Source organism: Lates calcarifer, linkage group LG13 (assembly GCF_001640805.2).
Source record: "Lates calcarifer isolate ASB-BC8 linkage group LG13, TLL_Latcal_v3, whole genome shotgun sequence".
In the NCBI taxonomy this organism is placed as follows: domain Eukaryota; kingdom Metazoa; phylum Chordata; class Actinopteri; family Centropomidae; genus Lates; species Lates calcarifer.
Genome location: NC_066845.1, coordinates 11,886,500 through 11,907,480, shown reverse-complemented (window position 1 = coordinate 11,907,480; position 20,981 = coordinate 11,886,500). Strand labels below are relative to the sequence as shown.

The following is a 20,981-nucleotide window of genomic DNA, read 5'->3' as shown; positions in this document are numbered from 1 at the left end:
TGATTCTGTAGTTTTTTTTCCATGAAAACAGTAGGTGAGGAATGATGTATTGCTGACTCAATGCTGCATGTAGACACACACACACACCGTCATTCCTATCTATGATAACACTATTTTGTCAGCATATGGCATGCCCTTAATACACTGTTTTGAAACGGGATGATGTATTGTTATAAACTCTATGAGGAACCCTGCCAAATTTACTGATGATGCTGTGTTTTTCTAACCCTAACCCTAACCCTAACCCTAGTAAATAATTAGTACAGATGTGGGGCGACTGCATTTGCTTACATTTGTTTCATGCGGCCAACAGAAGCAGCTAGTGCAAGCCATGTATTTGGCCATATTTTTGAGAAAATATGGGTGGTTGGAAAGTGCTCAGCATACAGATGGACAGAAAAAAAGCAGATTATGGTGCAGGAGTAGATTAGGAGTAGACTTCAGTGGAAAGTCTAGGTACTTTTTCTCCACTGAATAACCTTGTCACAATTGGAAATAAATCAAAGTTGACTGCAGCTGCTGTTTTATATGAAGGATGAAACACAGCATTTTTGTGGGAAATATTTGCCTCTATTACCGAGACATCAGAACCCCACTGAAATACTTCATCTGGTTTTTAGTGGGGTATCAAAGTTTACTGCACCACATTGTTTATTAGATGTCTTTTTCAGTTATTATATTATACAATCATAGCAGTAATAATAAGGGACCAGAGGAAAATTTTACTGTTTAGAACTATCTCCTCTCATTGTTCTCATTGCCCTCCTATGCAGACGACATGTGGGAGCTATTCTCATGTTGTCTTGTAGACCCTAGAACAAGGAAACAGCTAGAGGCAGCTGCACATCGCTGTTAAAATGGCAGCATAGTCAGCCAAGCTGATTTAGAAAATAAAATGGTCTCAAGGGCAGGACAGGAATGAATGAAAAGACTGTTGTGTTCAAGACCTTATGAGTCATGTTCAATTTTCACATCCTTTTGCACCTTTGCATATGTTCAGTGATGACCTTTGTGAGTTGCAGCCCTATTATTAAATAACACTGTTTTGTGTTGTAATATTCATCTAATAGGAAAGAGAGGAGGAGGAGTATTATGCTTACTGGTAGAGTAGAAAGGAGGTGTAAACGGGCAAGAGTGAACAGGAAATAGACTGTGAGGAGAATGAACGGGAATGGGCATGAAGAGAGCATTACACAGTCCAGCTATAAAAGAGAGCTGTTACTTTGCCCAGAACACACCAGTGTTGGGCAGCTATGGCTGAAATCTGAACTCTCTTGGATCTGATTGCAGAACAAATTCTGGATCATAGTTCCTGTACTTTATATTTCATTACACTTTGGGAACGTCTTTCTTGTCAGAGAGAACACATCCTAAGCTTTGCACAGAGGGATACATCTGTGCTCTTGGTGTGCTCTTAAATACATTTAAAGTCAATCCCAGCAGAAGGATGTATTTGTAATTGGTTACATTTTTTAAAGAAACAAATGGGCATTATGCAGAAGGTTAGGTCACTTCTACAGAACACAGAGGAGCAGATAACTGTGACCCATTTTGAAGTCTCCATTGAAACCACATGTTTCTTCAGTTATTGCCAATCCAGGGGACCTCAGTGGAAAATAGGAGCAGCTGGGCACTGTACCATAATACTGTCCCTGAACCCATTTGAGGTTTGGGGGGGGCCTTCCTGTCCATACTAGTGCCTTAGAAATGTAGGGTGGTCCTGAAGCCTCGACCCCTGTAGCCCACCCTTGTTCCCTGCTCTGAGACTGCCCTAAAGGCATTTTTAGCAGTTTACATTGCAGCACGAGGATAAAGCAAGAGTAAGCTGTGTCTTTTGTGTATGTACGGACATGGAAGGTTTATGGATACACCCAAAACATTTAGGGGTTCCCTGTTCCTGTTTAGTCATTCGTTTGGGTGGGTGGGTGGGTGGGGGGTAAGAGGGGTGTGTTACGACGCCCTCGTAAAAGTCAAATGATTACTCTTTTGTCGAATGTCAGTACTTCAAAAGTGTTTATAAACACTTTATAGTCTGTCATGTTGTGTAACGTACGTCAAAGTCTCTATGACTCATTGACCTTAAACCATCATACTTAACCTTGGAGTGTGATCACAGTCACTTAGATTTTGCCGCCAGTACAACACTTCAGGCCATGTGCCTCCTAAGATGCTGGGAAAAGCTCCAGCATTGCTATAAAACCAATAATGAGAGAAACACAGCTTGAAGTTAAAGGATTGTATAAAATGTTTTTATAGGATTAATCTCTTTGTCCTGTTGATGTTTGTTTCTGTGATTTTGAATAATAGCTCATCATGATTCTTTTTGCAATTTCTACGCTTCATGTTTCCTTCCACCTTGTTCCTTGCAAGGAATCAAAGAGGTGGTAAATGATTTACAGTACAAAGGGCACAGCATGTGAAGCAGGTTTGCTTTTCATGGGAATGTAAATCAACATCTGACTAAATGTGGAGAAAGAGCAATAGATATAGAGAGAGACATGGGCTGTAATGATTGCACCAGCAGTGTTGAGGGATTAACAGAGTTTACAACCATCACTCCATCCAAGGATTATTTCTTGTCAAACAGAGGTCTGTTCAGCAGGATCGAGAAGAGAAGAGGATGGAACAAATTCATTCCTCTCCCATTTCTTCCCTCTTTTCACACTGCTTCCTGTTACACAAAGGATCCTCTGTGAGAAGAGATGGTGTGTGGCAGGGGAGGGGGGGAGGCAGGGAGCTGGGCTGAGGGCAAAAGGGGGAACTGCGTTGGATGGCATCACACTCTTGGCTAAACATTTAATTTATCATTAGCTATTCTGCCCTTGCGGATGAGTGACTTTGCATAGATAGATGAGACTACATTCCATGTTGAATCTGATTTTACTGAAGCTTTAACTTATAAAACTGCAAGTACAAAAAACACAAGAATACAAAAACATCTCCAACATGTGCAACAATGTTATATCAGTCTTAACATTATCGTGAATTAGCATATGAGTGTATTACCATCCTCATTAAATTATTTTGTTTATAGGTTAAGAGGATGTAAGTATTGATGGTTACGTATGCCTTCGTCACATACAAACTAATACAGCTTCACATGGAATAACTTAATTATTAGCACAGGCTAACATATGCTTTCAGTGACTTGGCTTAGCAGCAAGTTAGCCAGTCACACTGGCGGCTGCAATTCTTGCATTTTCTGGCAACATCCTTTTTTTTAACAGTGGTTTAATGAGGTAAATAACACTCTTTGGCTGTAATGTCTGCACTGTAAAACAAAATGCTGCAACAGCATCAGTGTCAACATTTACATCATGTTTTCAGTGCACTGCAGGAGATGTAACAGTCATCTTTTAAGAAAGATCCAAACCTCCAGCTCAGCTTTATGGCAACTGTCAATTACACTGCCAAAGTGATGACAACTAACTCATGATAATATAATCACATTTAGCATGGTTGAGCTCTTTTTCCTCACAAATGTAATGTTGGTGAAGGTTTAATGAAACAAACCTTGTATAAATGAGCCACGTGGAAAGTGAACTTTTTGGCCAAAGCACCACTATGGTACAAATGATTTGTGTAATTGAGTACTTGTTATTACTGCAACACATGCATCAGCCCTGTGTTCAGCAGATTTTCCCATTTGATATCAGATAATTGAAGCATGTGGGGACCTGCCCATTTTTAATTATCTTTGTGTAATTTTTGCAAGGCATTCCTTTTTGAGCAAGAGTGTCTGGTGACTTGTGTATTTTGGCATTTATTTTGTTTTATATGAGCATTTTAAAGGAGTGATAATAAGTGAGAGACTCCTCTAAACATCTGTAGAGGCAGTCTCCATTAGAGAACTGGGGGCCTGTGCTCATCAGATTTTCCTTTGTGTTTGGCTCACCTAATGGGTTTTATGTCTAACTGATTATAAAAGAAGAAACGGCTCTGGAGTAATTATTGTTCTCTGTTAAACACATGCCTTGAAACAAATCATATAGTTTATCTTGAAGCTGTTTCTCATCCTCTACCATGTGTGTGATTGTTCCATCAGGTTTTCACTTGCAGGAAATCTTTGCATTGTGCCATTTGCCTCCCACAAGTCCTCACCTTCAGTCTCCAACAACATATGGTATCTATAACTACTGGCTTGGGTCTCACTTGCCTGTCCCACTGTGCCTTGAAATTATCTCTCTAAAGCTAAAGATCTACTGGTTAACAGACAGCTCCTCATATGTTAAGTGTCTGCAATCCCCTCGAGTCAGACAAGTTTTAACTTTTTTTTCTTTTTGTTTTGACAATCTTGTAGTTTTGATCGTGCTGAACTTTGAGTTTGGACACCATCTGCTTCCACTCAGCAAATGAATACTAAAAGCACACTCCTTTCAGTTGGAAACAGATAGTTCTACGTAGTTCTACTGTGCTAGTTTATTCACTTTCACAGAGAAGCGTGATAATGCTGCTTCGTTTCAAGTGAAATGTAAACACCATACCAGAGAACTGATTGAAGCTGATGTCTGTCTTTTATTCAAAATGCCAGGTGTCTGAGTGACCCCGCCCGTGTCCTTGGCTGGAGTGCCGGTTGGGACCCTGAAGTCTGCAAGGATTGTATGACATTTTATGGCTTCTTAAATCAATCATGAATAAAAAGCACATGTGTCTGTAGGGCTGGCTCCTGGGTTATTCATTAAATTGGCATGGGTGAATTAATTTGACGTGAATCTATCCAAACTATCTCCCTACACACCAACCCTTAATATCTCTATCTGTCATTTGATACAGATTTTTTCCTCTCAGTTAAAGCTGTTTTCAACCACAGTCTGGCGCTCAGCCTCACTGTGGCTCAACAAGGTATTTCAAAATTCATCGTTTCTCTCTTATTTCAGCTCCAACCGCAGATCTCTTTAAATACAATAAATCGGGTGATAATAATTTCACAGGAAGAAAAGGAAATTGAATTAAGAATCTTCAGAAGTTTTGATAAAAGTAATCTTACAATACTTACACACCTTTCACCTGGTCTAATTTACAGTTCAGAAGGGTTAGTTTAATGTACAGATGAGTAATAATGACAAAAATTGCTTGCAGACCCCTGTAAAAACAAGGGAAGCCAATAGTCACTGAGTTGGTGACACACCACAGGTCACACTATTAAAGCATTTTTTTGCCCTTTTACCAGAAGAAAACAGAATGCAGATTTTTCCCATAAATGATGTCTCCACTGAACGTACTCATTTCCCAGGGCAACTGTAAATTCTCTAACTGTGCCAATGTGGTCTATGAATGCATCCCAGAAAAACCTACAGAGAAACGTGTGGGCTTTGACAACATACTGTAATTACAGCTAGGTTTCCATGGCTCCCTTTTGTTTATCTTTACACAGCTCTATCAGTATGGAATTTATAGCTTTCCATTCAAAATATTTAGAGATGCAGTTATAGCTTTAAAGGACCATAGCGGTGCTTTTGCATCTTACAAGCATTTTACCACACATCTTGTTACTGCAAAATTTTATTTAAAACATAGTGTACTGTAATAGGCACTTTTAATTGTTCCTCTCTGACTTTCTTGTTGCTAAGTGTGTTGTATTAATTTGATAATTAATTTTTAAAAGAGATTTTGAACTTGCTTGAGATTGTTATGCCATCACAAAGACCAACACCAATGTGTCCCTGCCTCATACAACAGATGAGTGACAAATTAAAGTAAGAACCAACATAAAGTGTCTTAGTAAGGTGTTGTGCCACCACAAGCCAACAAGACAGCTACATTGCGCCTTGGCATTGATTCTACAAGTCTGTGGAACTCTACTGGAGGGATAAACACCATTCATCTGAAGGATATTGCTTCATTTAAATTGGCATATAATTCAAAGCATGACATATTGATGTGTTTGGACAAAAACACCATCCAACATATAGGTGAAGAGGGACTAAGAACTGGCCTACTCCCTGCAGCTCTTTGCTGAATTGATACTTGATCTTGATAAAACATCACAAATTAATAGCAGCATCTGTCTGTTAAAAGGAAGCATTGGCAGATAAATTGAGAGACCTGCCCAACAGGTGATGCCCTCCTTGTAAGGCCTCTGTAGGACATATGCATCACGTTCATCTCACTTGTGTGCACACTTCCTCTCTCCAGATTTCCTGGAAATGATGGAGACTTTGTGGCTCTACTCTGTATGACTGTAACATGGCAATCTCCATGTGTTACTCACTTTGTTATGGCTACCAAGACTCCATTGGGTCACCTAAAAGACAGATCAAATGAACCTTGCTGCAGCTCCCAGTTACACCTCAGTATGCATTGAGACCATGGAGCATTTGTTTTGTGAGGTGTGACTCAGATATACGTATACTGCTCTGAGTCATGAGTAAGGCTTAGTAAGACTGACTACTTTTGGTGAGTATTCCACACCAGTGTGTGTGTGTGTGTGTGTGTGTGTGTGCCAGAAACTTGTATAACAGACTGCACCTCTGCATTCGTTTTTACAACAGATGATGTTTGAAGAAAAGTTAAGACTAATTCTTTCCATTTCAAACCATCTGCATCCTCACCAATCTTGTTAAAAGAAAGATGGCTGCAAGAAATGTTTGAGATAAATATCTCTGACCATAACAATAGCTCCATAAAGACATTTTCAAGCATCACTGGTTTTACTGATGGCAAACATCACATGTGTTTTCCATAGTGATCCATATTGATACAATCAATTTATCTGATCAATTCTGTCAAAATCTTATAGTTAATTATGGTTGCTGACAGTGAAATCCCCCTGCCAAAATCCAGGCACCCAATGGTGAACAACCACCCTTGACTATGTGATTTAATATTGTGAGCTGACATAACTGGTGTGATTGCTTAAGTTGTGTTGCTGCTGCGACTCTCCCACACTTGTCTGCAGCTGTGGCTAATGTGGAGCCATACACCCACATGCCCCCCGGTAAGAGTTTGGCAGCCAAATGCAAGAACAAGGCCAACCATCAGATGGAGACAGGAGAAAAAGGAAACAGAAGGGGAAGAACATTTAAGCATATTTATATACTGCTTGAGACACAGCAGCATATAAATACAGTAACAATTTCCTCCTTTCCTCCCTTTAAAGCTGTCTAAGGTGTGTTCTACTGTACACACAAGTAAATGAGAAAGTATTCTATATATATATGCAGGTTTTCCATGATGTATCAAGGTGACTGAAACTTGGAATCTGTGGGATCTCAAGACAGATGTGAAACTCTTTGGAAAAGAGCTTAACTTGATTGTGCCGGTTCAGAGTGGGGCTTAATTCAGATACAAGCTGCAATCTGTATAAAATTTGGAAAGTAATTGGATTCAACAGCATTGAGAACTTGAGTGAAAGATAATTCAAGACTTCAATACAAACATACTCCATTAAAAGTAGAAGTTTCACACCCATACTTTTACGTAGATTAGCTCTTTTCAGAGTGTTATCGTCACTGGATTATGCTTTGCATTACTGTGTAAGCAGCATTTCAGTGTTGCAGCTGGATGAAGTGAAGCTCATCAATCTATAACAGTGGATCACTTTTCTAAGATAATTGTGTGCTTTGTGAATTTAAAATCTTAATCTTCAGAGTAACCCCAGCTGCCATATAAATGGAGTGCTGTGAAAAGTCTAGTTCTTTGGAAATGTAATGGAGTAGATGCATAAAGTAGCAGAACTGTACTGGTATGTCTGATGTTAGGACACCAAAAGAGAAAGAAAACAGATAAAGAACATCAGAGGTAACATGTGAAACAAAATCAAACAGAAATTCCCATCGCATCAGAAAAGAAAATTGCAAAATAATGTAAAAGCATTTAGCCAGACACCAGAATCGGACATCTATCACAAGCTGGATGAAATAAATGTCAGCAGTTCAATGGCTTTTTTATCTTTTGATCCACTTGGCTGTGAAGAATCATTTGAAACTCTTGGGTTTTGTGGTTTGTGTCAAAGCCAGCAGACGGATGAAATGTCCCGACACCCAAGCAGAATTCTTCTATGCCTCTGCCACTAACACCCTGGCCACCATTCAGTCATTGCATACAGATGGTACACAGAACAGCGGAGAAGCCAACTGAAGGCCACCATGTGTGGAGCCATCTCTAATCAGGAACTGATAACAGGGAAAATACATTATAAAACACACAAATATTCTCTTTGTGTTCCTCCCTGATCTGATATGGAAGGGATGAGACTGTGACACGCCAGCTGTGTGGCGTCAGAGCTGCTCTGCTCACGTATGTACACACTCAGCACATTTGCTTTCTCATCCCACCCAGACCTTTTAAAGCCCCAGTCTCTAACTTCATTGTTTCATCACTGCGTTATTACCAGGAGTGAACAACGTATGATCCCTACGTCATCTTCAGAAATGATTCCAAGTCTAATCACGTGTTGTACTTGTGCGGATAATGAGGAACACATGTTTGGCGTTTTCTACAGTAAATGTGGGATGAGCCATTCTTGTTCAGCTTTTGACCTCTTCCTGTCTAGCCTTATGGGGATGTTTATGTAAGAGATTCCCAAGGGTCCTGACAGTCACGTTTTGGAGGTTATGCACCATCCTGCCCTTATGCCTTTGATGGCCAGGACCTGTAGAGCTGCTGTATGTTAACAGGAGTTGTACCATCCAGCCTAAGCGCTTGGAGCTCAGCTTGCAGTAAGCCAGCTGTGAATGTGCTCATGGCCTTGAGATTTGGCTCTGACGCAGCAGACCCGTGAAGGAGTCTCTGGGTGGGACTCGAAACCCTCTCAGCCTCAAGACATTCAATATACATCTAAACAGGCCAGCACATTCTGTACTCCCAAATGTGCACATACACAGATGCATAAGATTATGCTGTATTATGTAATATGCAATAATGGATACATGCTTACTGACATGATATGTGTTGTATTGATGGACTTCTTAGCTTCTAGACATTACCAATACCGGAAAGTGGGTTTCATGCAGATGCCAATTACTAACTTCCACTGCTGCTCATTTTGAAACAGACTGAGGCAACTAAAATTCAGCTTCCTTAATTCACTTTATCATCACTAAGCACAGGAATTAACCCCTTAACCCCATTTCATACATGAGCAACATAGTGGAGAGTAGCAGAGATAACACCAACTTTGCATTTGAAGTCTTTCTACATTGATTGAAGCTACGCATGATGTAGGTCTATGTTGATAAATGCTACATTTGCAGCACAGAAATTAAAATGACTTAATGATGATGTCTGTGAGCTGCAAAATGTAAGAATTCAAATCTGTTTTCCATTGGACTTTTTGAGTTTCATAGTCAGAGTTTATCAGCCAGGTCCCCTTCTGGACAATTCATCAGAAATGAAGTTGTCCAGACAACAAATCTACTTTCATTACATGATTCAAGGAGAACATGTCATGGACAAAGATCATTACTTGGCTCCTGTAGATGAGCAGAACATGCAGATGGAAGAGATGTGCCTCCAAAACTTCAGCAATTTTTAAAGGTTAAAGTTTTTTGTTTTTTTTTCTTTTTAAAGAACATGAGGGAAGGATCTCTGTATGTATGTGTTTATGTATTGATCTTGATATCTATCTAGCTCAAAATCTATCTACCCTTCATTAACTACTTAGGGTATTTCCCTGGTATCTCTCCCTGGTACTTACAGATATTATGTAACATTTCATCACCCATGTTTCATCAGCAGAGAGCACTGAGGAGTTTTTATGCTAGGCTAAAATCCCACATTAAGCACAAACCATGCAGTGTCTCCAAATCCAGACCGATACTGTAGTTCTAATATGAACTGCCAAGCTCTTTCATATGCAATTATGTTGACTCCCCAAATATTTACAGTTTCCTAATGTGGCTTAGATATCTGCTGATGGATTGGCAACCCACATTAAGCTATTGTACTGGTTTCCTTTATGCCTCCAGCATACTTTCATGCTGCTCTTCCTTGCATAACAAATGCCAATGCTGCTGTAACCTATTCCTCTTTGATTTCCTTTGTCAAGGAGGACTGAATGGGAATATTGTAACACAAAAATCAAACACATGTTTGCCAGACTATTGTGTTCTCAGAAATGACTGGTTGCCTGGAGGGATGGAAGTGTTTGCTTTTATGCAGCAATCTTGCCATTAACAGTAAAACTACTACAGTTGGGTACTATACATTGACTCTGATATTCACAGAGAATCTCGCAGATGTTCTCATGGTGCAGTAGGTGATTGCAGCTCTGGTTTAAACTCACAGTCTGTGTCAGGAGTACCTGTGCCCTCACACTGGGGCTATGTATGTTTATAATTTCACCATGTTTACTGGGCCTTTGGCCGTCTTATGTAACAGTTCCTTAGATCCCCAGACAGTTGGATGATCCAAGCAAGAGGCAAAGAGGATGTGCCCTGGGCAAGCTGGGACTTTAGAATATACAACAGAGGCCCACCATGTTCTCCATCGTCATCTCTGCGGGGTTTGAGGGATTGACAGACTAGGCAGAGGAGCAAAAGAGAGAGAGACGGAGAGAAAGAAAACAGTTTGGGTTTTCCCAGCTGTGATAACTCCAGTGACAGAGGGGTCCAGAGCAGCATCTGCAGCCTGTTGCTTCAGTCCCAGTCTTGCCATCTTTCAATGACAGTATAGACGGCTGAGAAAACGTTTAAGAGAGACCACACAGGCGCCCTCTTCTTTTCGGCTGGTCACAAATCCATGTCCTCCCTCCCTAGAGATATTCTCTGCTGTCACTGCTCTGCTATAGCATCAGAAGAGAATGAACATACTCACACAATTTACAGTGACTATGGGATTGTCAAACTGTGGGGAGGATGGGTATTAGCTGACTTGATCTCTTACCTTCTTAGTTACAGATGGTTATAACACACTTTCAAATTTGAAGAATGGCAGAGAAGAAATGTAGCCTTGAACGAATGTACAGAATAAATGCTATGGGGAAAAGAAAGAAAAGGAAAGGAAGGGAAGGGAATGATAAATAAAGGAAAGACAGGAGGATTAGGTAAAGTATGACTTGTAGGCAGACCTTCTGTATACATCATTTTTATGACCCTTCTATATTTAATGGCCTCGCATCAAATGTACATATAAGCCAACAAGGCTGAGAACTAACAACAATGACTTCTCTCTCAAGTGTGTGTGTGTGTGTGTGTGTGTGTGTGTGTGTGTTTGCTTGTGTGCATGGATGGGGAAGTGCCCCTGCCCTTTAAAGAGCTCAGAGTTAAGCATGATGAGAATATTTAACTTAATTTTGATTTGTGTGATTAAAGCTCAATAAAACAGATTATAAAAACAGTAATGAAATGGAGCATAAAACCAGAATGAATCACAGTTAATAGAGTGAAAACATACCAAGGCTGCAAGTCATGAGACGGATGTGGTGTTTCACTCACTGGCTGTGTTGAGGATACGTGTACATCTGATCAATTTCAGTGATATTACCTAAGTTTTGTTATTTTTACTGTAAAACATTGTGCACAGGAATAGTTATAGTTCCACTTCTAGCTAAAGTACATACTGTATAACTCAGGATAATTATCTGCAGGTTATCTGGAGTTTTGCTGTATCCTTCACTCTCCCAAAGGAGAGGAGGGAGTCTTTCATGAATAATGTGGCAAAGGGGAGCCAGTATAGAGCTGTGCATGGTGATGGGCTGAGGGGAGGGGGAGTGGTCTCGACCATGCAAAGCTACAATAAAAGGCACTTGTCTGGACCTCTGAGGAGCCCAAACTTTCCAGTAGCACCACAGACGGCTGCTGCACAAAGACAGACAGAAAGAGGGGCTGTTAGATGAATAAAAATTAAAAGAAATATTGTTTGAGCTCTCTTTAAATATTTACAGTTTAGATAACTTAGTTTGTTTTTTTTCCCCCTTTTTAAGTTTCATATTTATATTTTTTTTATTGAAGAGGTCATTTTGTGAAAAAAGAGAAAATGATGAGTCTGCTGTGCATCACAATTATCTCCCTGACCCTGGCTGGCAGTGCATACAGTGGGGTGATGACCCCTCCTCCCTTCCAAATATCAGGTAAGATTACATTTCTGTTAAAAAAAAAAAAAATCACCCTCATATCTGTATTTAAAATTGTGTGTGTTTTCTTTTATCTTTTGTGAATGCATGTGTGTGTGTCTTTGTAAGTGTGGTTGTGCATGGAGAAAAAGATGAACAGGAGGATGAGCTGTGGAAGTAAAGTGGTACCACAGCACAGGCTTGTGTAACAACAGGGTCATTGTAGCAGTAGGTAACGGAGTCGTCTCTGGGGTGACACACACACAGCCACAGTGTGACTCACCATTGACTTTATTGACTTGCTGCATACAGACCACCACAGCACGGACCAGCTGGTGAATAAATCACCCTGTCATTCATAGAGGCTCTCTGCCCACACTACTGAATGAAGACCACACCAAAGACACTACTGGTTGTACTCTGAAAATTGGGTCACAGGTGCCTCAGTGGCTGAAACTAGGCTAGTAGCACTTGTGTTTTTGGATGTAAATCGTGAGAAGAATTTCCCACAGTAAAATCTTGACCTTTTGTCATTTTTTTTCCTGTCATTTTAACAATTTTCTGTCGCCTTCTTAATCCTGCTGCAGACAGAAAATGAAAACCTAGAAAGAAATCTTATCAGGGAGCACTCCATCATGGAGCTGTTATAATTCAAATTCACACCTGCCTACAGGATAACATACTGAGATGGTTGCTGCAACTGCTAGCTATGAAATACTAGATCTACCGCTGTGATGAGAGAGAAAAAAAGTGGTAGCTAGGATATATGTACTGAGTGATATTTAATGTGCTTTCAGGGGCCGTGCAAGCTGACTCAGTAAATGTCAAATTAGGGATGTCTCAGCTATTTCTCTTCCAAGATGGGAGGAAATGGCCCGTCTGTGGGGAGAGCAGTTTCACTCTGGGACTAGATGATGCTTTTTTATCCAAACATTGAAATTACTCCCTTTGGCCAGTGATGTCACAGGTGTGCGTGTGCATGTGTGTGTGTCTGCGCATGTATGTTTATACTGTATATGACCTCACTGTTTGCATCATGTGAAAGCATTTGGCTGGGCTCAGGCCAGCTCAATCACCATTCCCTACAGTATAGCTTTCATTGGCCATACGATCAGTGTATTCTCTGTCTGTTCACGGGGCGTTGCCTGTCCTTATACCTACTGACTCACTCTGGCACTGGGAGCTTTTGGAAAGCCGCCATGGTAACAGGCAGTCTGACAGGAGCAAAGTTAAGATTAATGACCCAGAGCCAAATGTATAGAGCCCCATGCTCAACAGCAGCCAAATGACTCTGTCTTTCCCTGTGAGGTAATAGTCTGTTAAGTCTAATGCTCACTGTGGTTGTTGGTTACTGAGGCTTGGCTCCGTTGCTAGGGCTGGGTGGGAAAGGGGGCTTGGAATGGGCTGAGGCTGGGGGCTGAGTAGAAAATGTGTTCACGGTAGGGGATGAGATGTCTGTGGAGCCATGTTTTTAGTCCTATCTCATATGTGCTCATTCAATTTGAGTGAAATTTAACAAATGACTCTGTTGACAGTCTGCTCTACATGTGTGCTGGGGATTGCATATGTGCACCCATGTGAGCAATACACACCCACACTTTGTGTTTTGCGCTTGTTCCATATGAGAGACAACAGGAAAGAGTTTATTGAAATTAGTGTGTAGGAGTTGGCCTGATTTGTTTGTCCCAGCTGTGCTTGTTAATTCTTTCTCCCTATTGACATAAGCAGGCCAGCAGCAGCAGACAAGAGCAAAGCTGCGGGATGTTGTAAAGCATCACATGTCTTGTTGCTCTGTCAGAGGGTGTGGCACACTCTACACACACTCACTGATATAAACACACAATGACTGCTCTCTGCAGATTTCAGTCCTTTCTATCCTTTCATAGATGGGAGATTTGAGCAAATTAAACATTTGTTTCATTTAATGAATTTAAGTGCAAATTATTTTTAGGGGTTTATAATTAAACTCCTAGTTAGTAGTTTCAAAATATATAGGTCACTGAGTAGATTTGGACCACTGTAATGCTGTTAATTTACAGTTTGGTGTTACAAAGAAGCAGATGGTTCCAATCACTCCCTAATACAACCTTTTACAGAGTGAGAGAGAATTGTGCTCGGTCATAAAATGGCAGTAGGTCTTGGCTGCAGCTGCAGAGCGTTTTTTTATTGTCATGCACATGTTTTCATTTATTTCTTTGCTGTGTTTTCATTCCCAGCTGCACTCTTCAGAGAGGTTTCCGATAGAAACCGTTCTGAATACACAGACGACCCATTTTTATGTTAAATGTGACAATTCATCACCACCTTTGACCTCAGAGAGTCTCATATAAATAGGATGTTGTTTGAGGTGTGACAAAAAAAAGAAAGGCCTCCCTCTCTTCCCTGAAAGGCTAAATACACACAACAGGCTGTTGCTTTATGGGTGTAGTGTGGCCCCACACGGTCGGGGCCAAATTCTCCTGTGGGACATTTGTCTGCTGGTAACTGCAGGAGCAGGAAAGTGTGGAATTACTTTCAACATGCCTGTCTCTCAGTCTGCTACTCCTGTGTCTCAGGCAGCATTATCATCAAGGTTGCTCGAGAATATATGATATGTCAAAGAGACAGAGGTCTTTATTATGCTTTCATTTAGTGATCTATAAAGTTTTAGGTTGGCATAACCACAGTAATTAATCTTAAACTCTTTCCCTCTTTTCTCTTTCTCTTACATTTCATCATTTTCTGGACGGAACAATGTTTTCTTAAGACAGTACAATGAACCCCTTTATTCTATCCACTCTATTCCCTATAGAAATTTGGAAAATTTTAGGCATAAACCTTGGATGGCATCACATCTGGTGAGCTTACATTTGACGTCACCATCGCCTTCACCTTCGCCAGGGCTTTTGATGAGCAGTTTAGACATTCTGGATCCCTCAGGTTTCAATCACACTTAATGCAAAACTGCTATCCGTGCACAGAATTTATGAGGCACCGTGAAGCTGTGAGTCATTCCTTACTGACAGAACGGTCGAAGAGGAATCTCGTCCAGACATCTTTTAAGATTTGCGCTGCTTTTGAAGACATTAGTAATTAGCTGTTTCTCAGCTTGTAAAAAAAAAAATTAAAAAATACCTGGCATCCTACTGTGGGTGAGGCTACTGGGTGTGGTGACTGTGTAATAGAAGTAGTCGCTGGCATATGCAGCCTTATGAAAGACATGGAAAAATGAAGTATAAAGTGGCACAAGACAGGACTGAAGGGTAGCTTAGGTCTGTCAGCAGTGGCTCTGCTAATTAAATCCTTCTGCAGGAGAGCTCAATAGTAATGATCTGAGCACCACTGAACAAAGTCCAGACACACATCTACTGTGTAGTTAGAATGGAGGATTGGGACAGTTTAGGCTTGGGGTTGATTAGAAGCTGTTTCAGTGTCACTCCTCTGGGTGTGTGAGTGTTTGTGTGTGTGTCTGTGTGTATTAGGGGCAGACCATGGGTTGATCAGAGCAGAAGGCAGAAAGCCAGTGGCTCCTATCATTTCCTGTATTGCCCATGTGGGAAACATTTTCCCTGTTGAAGAGCCAGTGACACAGTATTCCAGTCATGGCCCTAGAGTGGCTGCTTAAAGCCAGGCACCTCAACACAAACACTGGCATTCTCAGTCAGAAAACATAGACAGGACTGGTTCAGGCACAGATATAAACTGAGTTAGTGGGAAGAAAAATAAATCAGAAAGAGAGCAGCTTAGTCAGTTTTCAGCAAATCCTAGACAAGGCAACAGACACTCAAGGGATGATGTTTAAGCACTGAAGCTGGAGTCAGCCAAAACCTGGTTGGTTGCATAAGATTAATGGCTGTGTCTGCAGACCACTTACAGCTAAAAAGCCACAGTTGTGGAAGTTGATTCACTCAGTTATCCAATTACCAAATTATATGACAAGCCCTGTGTGTTGCAGGGTTTGACTCCACTTACAAGGTTGATTGTTCAAGGCTGTACCTGTGTTGGTGGGGGTCAGGGGTCCTGTACATCTATCCATCTGGTCCTTGTTATTGCCTTGCAAAGGCCACCCCTTGCTGTTTGGGGTCTCCTTAACTAAGCAAGCCCTGTGAGGTCTAAACACGGACATCAGGGAGATTGTGGCGAGACACAAATGACCTGCCGTTTTGAGTTAAAGGGTGGCCTAGTTTGGACAGGGAGGGTAGAAAGGGAGAAAATAAACAGAAGAAAAAATAATGATGACAGCTAGATTCTGTGTATGATTAACCCCATTATCTGCTTGCTTTTCCAATACTTTACACAAATCAGATGAAGCGGATGAAAGATAAGCACTTTGAGGGTTAATGCGGAGGAGCCAAAGGTTTATAAGTGCCAGCACTGACAAGAGCAGGAAGGAGACTGGAGAGGACGATTGGCTCCAGGGGCTGAAGACTGGCTGTTGTCCAATACTGTATCTAATAAACCAAACAGCATCCCCCCAGACTCTTTGATAGTTTTGAGTGAGAGAGTACTTTTGAACCATAAGCATATGTGTATGCATGCGTATAGTACAGTAATGCACACAGTACACACATGCCATAACTGTTGTGGAACAATTCTGCACAAAAAACAAAGACCAAGAAAGGGGAAAATTGGGAAAAGCTGTGTTCAGTGATTTTTCCTTTTTTGGTGTTTTCTCAAACAGACTTTAGCTACATCAGTTTCACGCCAAGCACAGCAGCATATCATATATATATATTGGAAGCATATCATGCAAATTTATATTAATGTTATATAATGTTTTCCGTTTCAAGTTCAAGTGTCATAGGCCCAGTCACCACCAAACCCCAATAAGGTTATATCATGTTTTCCTCTTTTCCAGCTAAGGTTTTTGCTGATCTGGGCGCCAACGTCACCCTGCCCTGCACGCTTCTGTCCAAAAACAGCATGTCCTTTGGTCACATTGGCATTCGAGTCAAATGGACCAAGGTGGCAGATGATGAAGCACTGAATGAGGATGTGCTGATGTCAATGGGATTCCACAAGAAGACCTATGGAAGCTTCGAGAACCGTGTCTTTTTGCAGGAGAGTGATGATGAAGATGCCTCCTTAGTAATGACTGATGTCTCCATGGAAGACACAGGAAAATACCACTGTGAGATCATCAACGGGATGGAAGACACAGTGCAAGAAATCTTCTTGGAGGTGCAAGGTGGTCTCACTGATGGTAAATTCTGTTTTATTGTATCTATTTTGAAACTTAGTTTAGGGATGGGTCTCATCTCATCTCATGTAATCTCTATTTTTAAAAAATTCTAGCTGGGAGTATATTATTTGTTCACTAGTTATTTTACACGTGTCCTTTTCCAGTTAAAAATGCATAATTCAAAATCAACCATCTTCCGCAACAATGTTTTTGTTTCTACTTATTGAAAACATCCACATTTCCTTTTCTTGTGGGAAAAGAACAGACAGCTTGTGCTGATTTATACAACCCGCTGTAATGATTCAGTCATGATTACATTTGAATTCTGTTCAACACCAGTAAACAGAAACACATTTTGCATCTTTTCCGGCCCCATATCCTCATACATCTGACTTACTCATCAAATTTTAAGCTTGCTCCAATGTCTTTCTCTGGCACACTCACTGCGTTCCATGCAAGTGTGATTATTTACACATTAATTCATGCAGTATATTTCTAAAAATCTTGCATGGCGACACATTAAATATTTGCAGTATGTCATAGCTCTTTAATACCAAAAGGAGGCTCCCACCCACATTTTGTTGATAGTTTTGCACATGTGCGAAGGATCAAGCTGGGTGGAGGGTAGACACGCACACAAAGATTTAGACAAAAGCAGGTTTAACAGAATAATATCATCCTTCTGCTACTTTGATATGGCTGTTAAAATTTGCTTTTAGTAATCATTAATAGATAGTGGTGGAAGGAAGGCACCAGGATGACTAAACTATGAGAGCATTTCTGCCATTAAGTCTACAGCATCATGTACATATTTCTCTTGACTTAGGCTGTTCTGATGTGTAGATTCACTTCTGAATTATGATTTTACTATTTCTTTGCTTTGATCTTTAATGCAGCAGAACTTCACACCTAGTTTTCATAAGATGATCTTTTCTTCTGCGCAAAGGGGCAGACAAGCACAAAATTAATGAGTTAGTTTGTAAGTCTGGCCTCTAAAGACATTTTGCAAGCTGCTGGACCTGAAAGACTAATAGGCCTACATTCACTAACATAAAACTAAACATATTGCATGCCAGCTAAGGCAGCCTCCCTGGAGAGACTGCAGTGGTCTCCAAGACCACACACAGTCTTTATTTGTCTACAGGCCTGAGTTGCTGCAAATTAGCATTAGCATTAGCAAATTAAGCCAATGATTTTTAGTTCGTAAAGTGCCCTGAAGCCTGGTAATGCTAAGTTACTTGGAATGTGATAACTGACTGTATTGTACATGGCCATATCATTAGATTTTGCACAAAAGAAGATTAGATGTTGAAGAAAGATGTAGGTTTTTTTTCATTTAAACTAATAGGTTTAATCTCTTCTGCTTCACTCAGGTGTTGTGTTCCCATACTTCCCTGCTTCGGGCCGCTACAACATGAACTTTGAAACTGCCATGCAGACCTGTGTGAGCCTTGATGCCGTGGTTGCCTCTTACGATCAGCTGTACGAGGCCTGGAAGGACGGCCTGGACTGGTGCAACGCTGGCTGGCTGAGTGATGGCACTGTGCAGTATCCAATCACCAAACCTAGAGAGCCTTGTGGTGGCTCCAACAACGGGCCTGGGCTCAGAAACTATGGCCCTCGTGACAAAGACACGGCCCTCTACGATGTGTTCTGCTACACTTCTGCCCTCAAGGGTGAGGTTTCACCTTGTCCATTGTGTTGATTTGCTATGTACGACTGGACCAAAAATTACTTGGATCCTCTATGAGGAAAAGAGTATGGCCATCAAGTTCTTCTCCTGAAAATTTGTTTTGTTTCTCTGCCATCAGGGCATTTCTATTGGCTGGTCCAGCCTGAAAGGCTGACCTTTGACGAGGCTGTGCAGGCGTGCTTAGATGATGACGCAGAGATTGCCAAGGTGGGCCACATGTATTCCGCCTGGAAGCTTGAGGGCTACGATCGCTGTGATGCCGGCTGGTTGGCTGACGGGAGTGTCCGCTACCCCATCTCCAGGCCCCGCAAGAACTGCAGCCCCACAGAAGCTGCAGTGCGGTTGGTTGGGTTCCCAGACAAGAGCCAAAAGTCTTATGGCGTTTACTGCTACAAGACCCAGCAGTGAGAGGGTAGATAGGAGTAGGGAAAGCCATAACCAAAGAGCAGCAACAACCACAACAAATAAAATCAACAATAAAGCAGATAAGCTTTGGATTTTAACTAGCATGAACTCAATACTTTCCTGAAGCTGTGATAACCCTTTTTTAACTCCTAAAAAATCAATACTGTACATCTTACATACATATGCAACAAATGACAAAATATTGTGTAGCCATTAAGTTTCGTTTTACTCTAACTGTGGATTCATTAATTTTACACAGACTGTTGGGTAAAGGGCAACAGTGTTAATGTATGAGTGATGTGACAGAGACAAGAACTTAATGGACGTGAAACATCATCTAAGTTTGGTTTGTCCTCCACAGAATAATTAGATGTGTGAAGTTCAAGATTTAGAGCATTGATGCTTGTGTGCAGATGATATTTGCTGCTTTAAAAATGTTTCTAAAGAACAAAACCAGTTAGTATTTTATTTAGTCAAGTATCACATTAGTGAATGACCTTAAATTCATTACAGTCACAAATATAACTTGGCTACCACTGTTGAGCTACGGATATCAACATGTTATATTGCAGTAAGTAATCAAATGGATCCTTCTCTCATCAGAGTTGAAGCTCTTTTATTTTTCTTTTCTTAAATTGCAGAGAGGTTTTTCTTACCGAGGAGCTGTGATCAAATTTACTGTTAAACAAGAAAATGAATGTAAATGTCTCAGACTGTGATCTTGCATTGACTGATAGCTCCCATTAGATCAAATCCCAATTACAATTTGAAATGATTTTTTTACTCTTGTAACCATATACAGTATGTTTATTTTAACATAATTTTTTACTTTTCAAATGTTTGTCACCATAATTTTTTATGTTTATAATGTTCTTTTTAAAGAAAAATACAGATTCTGTCTCATACTTGCAGATTTTTTTTGTTGTTGAGGTAAATCCCTAAGATAGACAAGAGATCTAATATAACAGTAAGTGCAAGTACAACTAATCTAATGAGCTGAAATCCTTTCTGACTGCTGAGACTGTTTCATGTTTCCCCTGATTATCATTTACACTCCTGAATAAGGATTCATTGATAGTCATAGATATGCTGTAGTGACTGGATCTGAATATGTGTTTGGGAATTTGGGAAGTTCAAACAAAACCAGCAAAAAATCACGTTGTCTCTAATAATTCTCTCTGGACCACAGTGCCCATGCTTTTGACACACTGAGCTGGGTAGCAGTGGACAGCACATTTTTTAGGTATCAGTCATAAAAATAACTTGGTATTTTGTGTTTTGCTTTTTGTTACATTATCTCTTTTTACTTTTTCTAACCACAGGCATTGACATATGGTACTTACTGCAGGTTACATGTGGTATTATGGTGATTGTTTGTAAAAGCTAAACTTAAAAAATGTCTGTCACACTTGTGCATCTGTACACACTTGCGCATGAAAAAAAGGTGAAGGTATTTTTGTATCTCATCGCCATATACCTTTTTCAACAAAAGCTGTTTGAAATAAAGAGTATAACTTTTAAAATCAATGTTTGGAAATGCTCCTTTTTTCAACAATGAACATTTTTATTTTTACTGGAACCAAAATCAGCATGATTTATGTGGTGATAGTGAGGCTTAAGCTGAGATTTAAGCAGCATTGTTCAAGTTGCCAAACCGGGGGCCATGTATCTGGCACCCATGTCGTTGCAAGGACCTAAGACTAGACTCTCTTCACATTTATTTGTTCTTT

The 20,981-nt window shown here is 40.5% G+C and overlaps 1 protein-coding gene across 1 annotated transcript; it reads left to right on the top strand.

The window, feature by feature from the left end:
* Positions 1–11,701: 11,701 nt before the first annotated feature.
* Positions 11,702–20,778, top strand: LOC108878708 (hyaluronan and proteoglycan link protein 1). The gene is made up of 4 exons (XM_018669656.2): positions 11,702–12,010; positions 16,830–17,174; positions 18,527–18,829; positions 18,965–20,778. Exons 1-4 carry the CDS (start codon positions 11,917–11,919, stop codon positions 19,252–19,254), a joined length of 1,032 nt encoding a protein of 343 aa, XP_018525172.1. The 5' UTR covers positions 11,702–11,916; the 3' UTR covers positions 19,255–20,778.
* The last annotated feature ends 203 nt before the right edge of the window (positions 20,779–20,981 follow it).

Bases quoted from the DNA above. Each gene is read 5' to 3' on its own strand.
- LOC108878708 (XM_018669656.2), top strand. From the start codon at position 11,917: ATGATGAGTCTGCTGTGCATCACAATTATCTCCCTGACCCTGGCTGGC. The intron at 12,011-16,829 runs GTAAGATTACAT...CCTCTTTTCCAG, and splicing joins TCCTCCCTTCCAAATATCAG to CTAAGGTTTTTGCTGATCTG. The intron at 17,175-18,526 runs GTAAATTCTGTT...TGCTTCACTCAG, and splicing joins GCAAGGTGGTCTCACTGATG to GTGTTGTGTTCCCATACTTC.